This window comes from Ciconia boyciana, unplaced genomic scaffold (genome assembly GCF_034638445.1).
Source record: "Ciconia boyciana unplaced genomic scaffold, ASM3463844v1 HiC_scaffold_37, whole genome shotgun sequence".
NCBI lineage: Eukaryota > Metazoa > Chordata > Aves > Ciconiiformes > Ciconiidae > Ciconia > Ciconia boyciana.
Genome location: NW_027328405.1, coordinates 231069 through 241374, shown reverse-complemented (window position 1 = coordinate 241374; position 10306 = coordinate 231069). Strand labels below are relative to the sequence as shown.

Here is a 10306-nt window from a genome sequence, read left to right as displayed (position 1 = left end):
GCCCCTGTTCAGCGCCCTGCTGCCAGGAGGTGTCTCCAGGGCAGACCTGACCACACTGTTGTTGGGATGGGGTCTTTGAGTACTGACAGGGAGCAAATGTGGGGACAGAGAACGAGCTCCTGCCAGGAGGGACAGGTCCAGGCAGCAGAGACATAGGCACGGAGGGACAGGGAGCCGCTACCAGAAATGCCGAGGGCAGGGGATTTGGGAATGTCCCTGCCGTCCCCTGCAGTGCAGACACCTTCCCTGGTCTCCTCTCCCACCCAGCAGAGCTTCTGCCCCCTGTTTCCAGGCTGTGTCACCCCCTTGGAGTCCTGACCCTTGATGAGTTTAGACTCACCAGTACCCATCTCTCTCGCCCTTTTCCGCCTCCCTCAGCAGAAGCATTGGGGCATTTCTCCGTGTTTCGCCTCCCGTCTGGGCTGCCTTTGTTCTTGCCCTCAGAGCCTCTGGGGAGGAGGGTTTCAGCTGCAGGTCACATACTGAAACGTTGGCTCCTGCCCTGTAAACATGTCCATGGGAACAAAGTGCCCCAGCCCATCCTAAGCCGTAGGGCTCTGGGCGATACAGTGCTTGGGGCCGGGGAATGAGCTGGCTCGGTCTGGTCACTACAGTTTTAGGCTATCCAACAGTCTCTCTGGGGTTGTCATGTTGGAAGATGCTGAACAGCCCTTCTGCATTACAAGTGCATTATATCTGACATAACTTGTGATTTCACACCCTTTCCATGGTACCCTCTGCTACACAGAAGGGCTGACTCCTCTGGAGCTGATGGGCAGAGGCCACTGCTCCTAGCAACACACTCAGCCTGCACAAGCCAGAGCTGCAGCCAGCGAGACGAGCAAGGACGGAGGTAATGTGTGTTTGGGTGGGAACAAGGAACAAGGCAGGGGAGTGTTGGCTAATACATAGAGATTTGCTCAAAGAAGTCTGTCCTAACTTCTCAGTGTGCTTTCCTCTTTGGACAGGTCCCCATGCCCTGAGGCAGCAAATGGCCAACAGCAGCTCCATCACCCAGTTCCTCCTCCTGCCATTCACAGACACATGGGAGCTGCAGCTCTTGCACTTCTGGCTCTTCCTGGGCATCTACCTGGCTGCTCTCCTGGGCAACGGCCTCATCATCACCGCCATAGCCTGTGACCACCATCTCCACACCCCCATGTACTTCTTCCTCTTCAACCTCTCCTTCCTCGACCTGGGCTCCATCTCCACCACTGTCCCCAAATCCATGGCCAATTCCCTCTGGGACACCAGGGCCATTTCCTATGCAGGATGCACTGCCCAAGTGTTTCTGTTTGCCTTCTTGATTACAGCAGAGATTTCTCTTCTCACCGTCATGGCCTATGACCGCTATGTTGCCATCTGCAAGCCCTTGCATTATGGGACGCTCCTGGGCAGCAGAGCTTGTGCCAACATGGCAGCAGCTGCGTGGGGCAGTGGTTTTCTCAATGCTATGGTACACACTGCCAATACATTTTCACTGCCACTCTGCCAAGGCAATGCCATAAACCAGTTCTTCTGTGAAATCCCTCAGATCCTCAAGCTCTCCTGCTCCACCTCCTACCTCAGAGAAGCTGGGGTTGTTTTGGTTGGTATCTGTTTAACAACTGGGTGTTTTATTTTCATTGTGCTTTCCTATGTGCAGATCTTCAGGGCCGTGCTGAGGATCCCCTCTGAGCAGGGATGGCACAAAGCCTTTTCCACGTGCCTCCCTCACCTGGCTGTGGTCTCCCTGTTTTTCAGCACTGCCATGTTTGCCTACCTGAAGCCCCCTTCCACCTCCTCCCATTCCCTAGATCTGGTGATGGCTGTTCTGTACTCGGTGGTACCTCCAACATTGAACCCCCTCATCTACGGCATGAGGAACAAGGAGCTCAAGGATGCTGTTAGGAAAGTGATTTCGTGGCTGTTTCTCCATAGTGATAAACTTCCCTTCTCTCTGCACAAATGACTCCCTAGGTATCTCATTCCAGGCCTGTCCTTTTGTCTTTTTTATTATTATCGCTATCATTGTTAGAATGATCATCATTATCGTTATCATACTGTTACGATTATAATTTTCTGATAATCTGTGGTTATTTTGTTCCTACACAAATGTTTAGCTTCAGCTCATTTCTACTGAGAAATGAATCTGCTCTGCATCCTGGAGCCTGTATAAAGGTGTCTTTAACACTGGTCAGAGCTGCCTCTCTCATAGGATGTCTATAATAAAATGGGATCTCCCCAGTGCACTGCCAGAAGGTCGGGCTCTTCATCCAAAGCTGGTGCCAGGAATCAGCATGAGCAACTGCTCCCCAAAAGGGCCTGTTGCTCCGTGGATTCAGGAGCCAAGAGCTCAATGTCATGTTATGGCCTGTTAGAGACAAAGGGTTGGATTTAACACTAACCCATTGGTGTCTGCTGACTGGAGATGGTGACTGGTCAGTGAATTACATTGCCATGTCTGTCCCACACATGACATGCAGATGATGTCCTTAAGGAGGGGAGTCTGGAGCTCCTTAAGAGCACGGGATATCTCCATGGACAGCATGTGCCTGGGGCGGGCAGTGACTGGAGCCCCACAAAAGAAGAGATTGCCCAAGGTGGAGTCACTGAAAGGGAAAGTACTAAATGCAGGTATCTTCAGGAAAACACAGACTCTGCAATCCCAGAGGAGGCCATGGGGACCCAGCAAGCACAAGGAAGGGAGGCCGGAGAGTGATTCATCTCATCCTCAGGCACAACCGAACACATCTCCTCTTCTTGGAAATGCACCATGGTCCCTTCAAGCACCTGCCACATGCACAGACCCTTAGGCAGGGGGATTTGCAGCCGTGATCCCTATACAGCTTGGGACCATATGAAGAGCCCAAGGAGGGGGCCAGGAGAGGCTGCCCAGATCAGAGTAAGGATGGGGAGAGGTCAGAAGGGAGGTGAGCTGGGCTGGAAAATTGCCTCAAATAGAAAAATGCTGGCGTTCAGCTAATCCAAGGCAATGTCCAGACTCTGGGTCTGTCGCAATCCTACAGCATGCTCATGGTGCAGAGCCACAAGTCCTTGCTGTCCTGGTGCTCCACCAGACCTAGGAAGTGGCTGAAGAAGGACTGGTGACCCCCAGTCTCTTAGTGCCATCATCCTCCAGTGTGGAGCTGGCCACAACAGCCTGCCTGCATGGTCCTAGAGGATCCCAGTGAGGTCGTGCTTGGAGAGTAGGTTGTGATTATCGTTGGTCTGAGTAGGTGTGATGATCTGGGTGAGCATCATGAAGGGAAGGGAAGAACATGAGATCACAAGGGCAGGAAGCAGTAAGGGAAATTTCAAATGAGGTTAAGGAAAGAAAAAAACCCCGAGCCCATTATACCAGTGGACCAGCACTGGGCCAGGGGCCTGTGACTTTCAAAACTCTAATTTCTAATGAGTTTAAGGTGGAAAAAACTCACTATGAGAGTGGATCAGCGCTGGGTCAGCAGAAAGCACTGAGCAATCACATGACCTAACTGTAAAGTTATCCCTGCTCAGAGCAGACCATGCTGCTAGAGACGTCCAGAGGTCCCTTCTGAGCCAAAGCCCTCTAGAGGGAGGGGCTGGACAGTGGAGGCGAGGGTAGTGGACACTGCTGTGTGTTGAGGATTTGCTGGCATTTGTAATCCCTGGTTCACCCAATCCTCAGCGTTACATGGTGAATGACTTCATCCTCAAAAGGTAGCTCTGCTACCTGGAGGATGGACACCAGGGCTCAAACTGATGTGGGGATACCACAGAAAAGTTCTCAGGAACACTGCCAGACATTACAGAATCACAGAATCACAGAATCACAGAATAGTTGGGGTTGGAAGGGACCTTTGGAGATGATCTAGTCCAAATAGTCTGCTCAAAGAAGGGTCAGCTGCAGCAGGGTGCTGATGATCATTTCCAGTTGGATTTTGAGTATCTCCACGGATGGAGAGTGCACAACCCCTCTGGGCAACCGCATCCAGTGCATGACCTTGCTCACATTCAGCAAGTGTTTTCTCATGTTCAGGCGGAATGTCATCTTTTTTAATCTCTTGTTCTGTTACTGGGCACTAATGAGAAGAGCCTGGCTCCCTCTTCTTCACTCCCTCCCATCAGGTATGTATAGACATTGATAAGATCCCTGTCCCGAGCCTTCATAATGCACTTCAAAATGAATACTCTTTACAATGCAGCTGTATTGGGTTTACGTGACAAGGCTTTGGTAGCGGGGGAGCTGCAGGGGTGGCTTCTGTGAGAAGACACCAGAAGCTGCCCCCATGTGGGAGACAGGCAGTTCCAGCCAGCTCCAAGACGGACCTGCTGCTTGCCAAAGCTGAGCCCATCAACAACGTTGGTAGCACCTCTGTGATAACATATTTAAGAAGGTGGGAAAACTGCTGCACAACAGCTGGGAGACAGGAGTGAGAAGATGTGAGAGAAACAACTCTGCAGACACCAAGGTCACTGAAGAAGGAGGGGGACGAGGTGCTCCAGGCACCAGAACAGAGATTCTCCTGCAGCCCATGGTGAAGACCATGGTGAAGCAGGCTGTCCCCCTGCAGCCTATGGATGTCCACGGTGGAGCAGATATCCCTCCTGCAGCCCGTGGAGGACCCCACGCCGGAGCAGGTGGATGGACGCTGAAGCAAACTGCAGACCATAGAAAGCCCATGCTGGAGGAAGCTCCTGGCCGGAGCTTTTTGGCTATTGCTGAGCAATTTGAGCAATGTGAGGCTTGCTGAGTAGTGCTTGCACAGCCTTGAGGTTGTCCCTTTTTAGCACTCTCTGCTCACAGTGAGTAGGGCTTGAGGTGGGCAAGAAGTTGGGAGGGGACACAGCTGGGACAGCTGACGCCAGCTGACCAAAGGGATATTCCCTACCATATGATGTCATGTTCAGTCATTAAAGGTCAGGGAAAGGACGAGGAAGGGGGATTTGTTTGTGATGATGGTGTTTGTCTTTCCAAGTAACTGTTACACATGCTGAGGCCCTGGTTGCCTGGACATGGATAAACATTTGTCTGCTGATGGGAAGCAGTGAATAAATTCCTTATTTTGCTTTGCTTCTGTGCACAGCTTTGCTTCACTTCAGAAATTGCCTTTGTCTCAACCCATGAGTTGTCTCTTGTTTTGCTCAGAGTTGCAGCGCTGGAGTAAAAAATTCTGCTTTTTGAGATTATTTCTCTTAACCCCTTAACCCTTTACCCTCTGGTTTCCTCAAGACCCATCCCAAATATGTTATCCCGCGGCGAGGGTCTACGTCATTGGTTGGTTTTAAGCTCCTGGGCAGCTTCCCAACGCTACAGTGTAAAGGTGCTGCGCTGTTGGACTGAAGAAGGCCTTTGCACACAGACAACCCTCGACAAATAACTCTTTGTTCATTCAATATTTGGTTGGCTGACTTCAGGAGTAGGTGCCGACACACCCCTGGTTGGACTCAAACAGCATTTTTTTCTGGGAAGCTGTCCTAAGGAACACTCTCATCCCAATTTCATTCCATGGTCCATAAACTCAGAGAGAAGTGCTGCAGTAGAAGTGGAAGGCTTGTGAATGAGGGTGTGTCGCGATTTAACCTTGGTAGGCAGCAAAGTTCTTGTTAGGGTTTGCTTGTGTGATGGCAGCATGGGAAGTGCACAGGATCAAACAGACCATGCAGCCTGAGCTGGAAAATACGCTAAGAAGGAAAAGAAGGTTACAAAACTCCCTAAGTGGGTGATTAAACAAGGGAAATGCCCTTGGAGGATCGACTGTTTTAAAGTAGCAGATTCCACTTCTGCAACCTGTGAAGCATATGTTAGTCATTTAAAACTGGGAAACTGAAAAGGCAATAAAAAGGAAGCTTGTGCCATTTGAACCCTGACGCGATTCACAGCATATCCTGAGAGAAGCAGATGAGAAGGTGAAGGACATGCAAAAGGACACGCAGAAAGTGAAGGAGAAGGCAATTCCCAAATTAAAAGAACCGCCTTAATCAGAAGAGAGGAAGGTCTTAGGGCCCACAGACATAATGCCTGGTTAAAAATTAGACAGCTGGAGTTACAAGTTGGAAAAGTACAAGATTTACAAACAGAAGTAAAGGAAGTTTTAGGAAGTGCATTCGAGAGAGCTAGAACAGCAGCTCAGTTTCTAGCAGAGCAATGTTGAATCGCTGACATAAGACATGATCAATGCAATGCAATCCCTGAAGTCTGGGAACTCAAGAGTAGGTCCTGGAGAAGGTGTTTATGTTGTGCCGGGGAGGCCCAAGTTCCTGTGGGCTGCGGCCACAGGTCCTGGCACCCTTGCCAGTGGATTCTTGGGGAAAGAGTTGAAAGGGCCATGAGGAACCCAAGAAACTTGGCGCAATTATTAGTAGACACATGAGCATCCATGAACACTATTGGGCCATATATGGCCAAGTCAGGTTGAAAAATTCAAGAGCAAGTCACTTCAAGTGGCTGTGGTGGAGCTCATCAGCTTGCCCCAGTTTGGGAAAACATCCCCTTCGAACAAGGGAAATGAAAGGGAGTAATGTGAAAGACCGCGTATTCAGGGAAAGTAATATTTATTATTGCCGTGGTTTAGCCCCAGCCGGGAACTAAGCACCACACAGCCGCTCGCTCACTCCCCCCGGTGGGATGGGGGAGAGAATTAGAAGAGCAAAAGTAAGAAAACTCGACGGTTGAAATAAAGACAGTTTAATAGGTAAAGCAAAAGCCACGCATGCAAGCAAAGCAAAGCAAAGCAAGGAATTCATTCACCACTTCCCATGGGCAGGCAGGTGTTCAGCCATCTCCAGGAAAGCAGGGCTCCATCACGCGTAACGGTTACTTGGGAAGGCAAAACGCCATCACTCCAAATGTCCCCCCCTTCCTTCTTCTTCCCCAGCTTTATATACTGAGCATGACGTCATGTGGCATGGAATAGCCCTTTGGTCAGTTTGGATCAACTATCCTGGCTGTGTCCCCTCCCAGCTTCTTCTGCACCTGGCAGAGCATGGGAAGCTGAAAAGTCCTTGACTAGTGCAGCAACAACTAAAACATCTCTGTATTATCAACACTGTTTTCAGCACAAATCCAAAACATAGCCCCATACCAGCCACTATAAAGAAAATTAACTCTATCTCAGCTGAAACCAGGACAATTATGCCGTAGATGCAAAAGGCAATAAGCATCAGATTGTTCCTCCGAATACTGGAGGAGATCTAATCTGCTTTATCCATGAGCTAAGGCAAACACTCTGAACACAGTGAAGGACACTGAGCGGTGGCCTAACGTGAAGAAGGATGTAGACCGCTGGTGTAAGAACAGTCTTTCTTACACCATGACCAGTGCACATTACGCTGGAGTAAAAGGCCCAGTCCAGCACCAACGTATTGAAGGCCCATGGACAGGACTGCAGATTGACTTTGAAGGACCTGTGCCAGTGTCAGCTTGAAACACCAAATGTATCTTGGTAGGAGTAGATCCTTTTCGTAAAAGGGGCAGAAGCTCTCCATTGCAAAACCAGCACGGTGGCCACCACTGCAAATCTGCCGTTTAACAACATCTTTTCTGGCTGGGGTCAGCTCCACAGCGTAGCGTCCAATCTCAGCACCAACGTTGTTGCATGAGCACAACATAACGTGTCCCACCCTGGCTCTGTCAGCCCATGGGAGAGGGGAGATGGAGATGGCAGTAAAGGGGGTGCATTTGGCTGTTGAATGTGGGGTCCAATGTGGGGTGATGCAGGTGAAAGAGACACGCCCGGGTGCTCATTCTGGGGACACCTTTGTTACAGCCACCCGACCGACTGTGCCAGGCAGGAGGGCAGGCAGGGCTCATGGCCACCGTAGCCAGGACTAGCCCTGAGACTGATGAAGAAATCTTTTCCTTATCTCCAGATTGAACATCTCCTCTTTCACCCAACACCCATTATCTTTCATCCTCCCAACATGCACCATGGTGGAGAGCCTGGCTCTTTATTCTCCATAACCTCCTCGTAGGTACTGGTAGGCTTCTCCAGGCTGAACAAACTCAGCTCCTTCAGCCTCTGCTCAAAGGCAAAATGCTCCAGCCCCTGACCATCTTGGGGGCCCTTTGCTAAAGCTCCTCCAGCTTGCCAACATTTTACCCTTATTGAGGGTCCCAAAGCTGCATGCGGTATGCTGGATAATCCCTTCCCTCAATCTCCTGGCCATGCTCCTGGTCATACAGACCAGGATGCTGTTGGCCTCCCTGGCTTCAGGGCACACGACTGCCTCCTGTCCAGATCGCTGACCACCAAGACGTTCTCCACAGGGCCGCTCCCCAGCCGCGATGGCGCCAGCCTGTGCCAGTGCCATGGTTAAGTCCATTGCAGGGGCAAAAGCTGACATTTGTCCTTGCGGGATTTCCTGCGGTTCCTGCCAATACATGCCCTCCTCCTCCTTGAACCCTTTCCCTAAGCACAGAGTCCTGGAGACCTTTCCAGTGAAGCCTAAGGCAAAGAAGGCATTGAGTCCCTCAGCCCCATCTATGTCCGCAGTTACTAAATCACCCTCCCCATTCAGCAGCAGCCCTGCATTTTCCTTGTTCCGCCTTGGTCTCTAAGGAGCAATAAGTAAACCTCACCAGGGTGAGCATGGAAATGGCCGATGAGAGAGGCTGGGGGCTGACAAGTGCCCTGGGCCACCTTCCTGGTCTGTCCATGCCACCAAAGGCACAGACCAGTCTCCTCTCTTCTGAACCTGCATGTCTTCGAGCCCCTCCATGAGACCAGGCTCTGCAGCCCAAACCCACTGGTGTGTGCCCTCACCCTGCATGGTCACGAGCTATACACTGATGGTTTTCTCTCCTGGGCATGATCTAGCCAAGCCCAGCTGTGTCCAAGTGTGAGAGACTGAAAGAGTTAATGTCTCAAACATTGTGGAGAGATGAGGAACGATTTGCATGGCGACGGCAAGTCGGCTAGCATGGGATGGGGAGAGCTTTTCGGAGGAGAGACTAAAAGAGGTATTGTCTTGTGAGACACTGAAAGAGGTACTGTCTCAAACATTGTAGTGAGATAAGGTGCAGCAAGGCGGCTAGCACGGGATGAGAAGAGCGCGTTGGAGGATGCACAGTTACCATCTATAGCCAGAGGTCACACAGAGTTTCATCTAAGGAATGGGCCTACAACCACCCAAAACTTGGAATGAAACTCCTCGCAAAAACCTCCCCCCTCTCCCCCCAGCGCCTGCAAACCTTTGAGGACCAGAACAACATAAGTAAGTCCTCCAGGGGTGTGACCTGAGGCAGGGATCAGAGTATAAAGAGACACCTTCCCCAGGGAACGGCGCGCACCCATCACCGGAGGATTGCCACATCTGTCACCGTCATCGCGGCATCCAAGGGTGGTGATACCTTTCCTTTTCTTTATCTTCCTCTCTTCTCTTTTCCTTTTCTCACTTCTCCTTTCCCCTACTCTTCCACTATACATATATCTGGGCATATGAGTTTTGGATGAATTGTGACGGGTTGCCCGGAAAATAGCTCCATTGCCAAATTGCCTCTGTTCGTTCGCTGAGCTTGCTAGTTCGTTAAGTTTGTAGTTTGCTAGTTAATAAAGTTGCTAGTCTGACTGTTCCTCTGAGTCATTGTCGTGACTCTACCGGCCTGTGGCTCTGCCGAGCAGAGATCAGCCTTTGTCGGTACACAAATCCCCGGGGAATCAAAAAGATTCACCCATCTCGCAACCCACCGAGTGGGACGAGACACCAAGCTCTCCCACCTCCCCTGTCCTCTCTCCACCTGCCCTGCCCTCTGCCCAGCCCAGTCTCAGCCGGCCCCACGGCAGTGCCCACCGCAGGGTGCCGCAGACCTCTGGGCACTCACACCACAGCCCCAGCCCCTCTGAAGGGCACAGCAGCTGCTGGGGGGTCAGCCCCAGAGATGGGGGACATCTGTAGCACAGGGAAACAGAGGTCAATGGCACCCTGTGTCCTCTGCTCTCCTCTCCAGGAGATCCTAAGAGGGCTGCAGCCCCTCCGTGCCATCCCGTCTCCCCAAGCCAGTAGAACAGCCCTGGCTCTGGGGGTCCTCAGGCTGCTCCTTCTGCCCCAGGGACACAGCAGCCTGCCCCAAGCTGGTGCAGCCAGAAAGGGGTTTTAGTTTCCCATTCATTCTTGCTCCACTGAGGATGGATCTTGGACAAGGACAATGCTGCAGGTTCATTTGTTTTGCTTAAATACACAGACGGCCTGGCTCCTCATTTACACAAAGTCTCCACGTCACACAAGACAGGTGCTTACATTGGGAGGAGGGGATGAATAATGACATTTCCTTGTAGACAACATCATCACAAGAGGAAAAATGTAGGAAAAAAAAGCCAAACCAAGGAAAGACAGGCTTGGCCTG

The 10306-nt window shown here is 51.1% G+C and overlaps 1 protein-coding gene across 1 annotated transcript; it reads left to right on the top strand.

Annotated features, from left to right (window-relative positions):
• Positions 1 to 925: 925 nt before the first annotated feature.
• Positions 926 to 1951, top strand: LOC140645738 (olfactory receptor 14C36-like). The gene has a single exon (XM_072849204.1). The coding sequence runs from the start codon at positions 992 to 994 to the stop codon at positions 1949 to 1951; it is 960 nt and encodes a 319-aa protein (XP_072705305.1). The 5' UTR covers positions 926 to 991.
• Positions 1952 to 10306: the final 8355 nt, after the last annotated feature.

What these genes read in the sequence shown, in the direction of transcription:
- LOC140645738 (XM_072849204.1), top strand. Translation starts at nt 992, where the DNA reads ATGGCCAACAGCAGCTCCATCACCCAGTTCCTCCTCCTGCCATTCACA.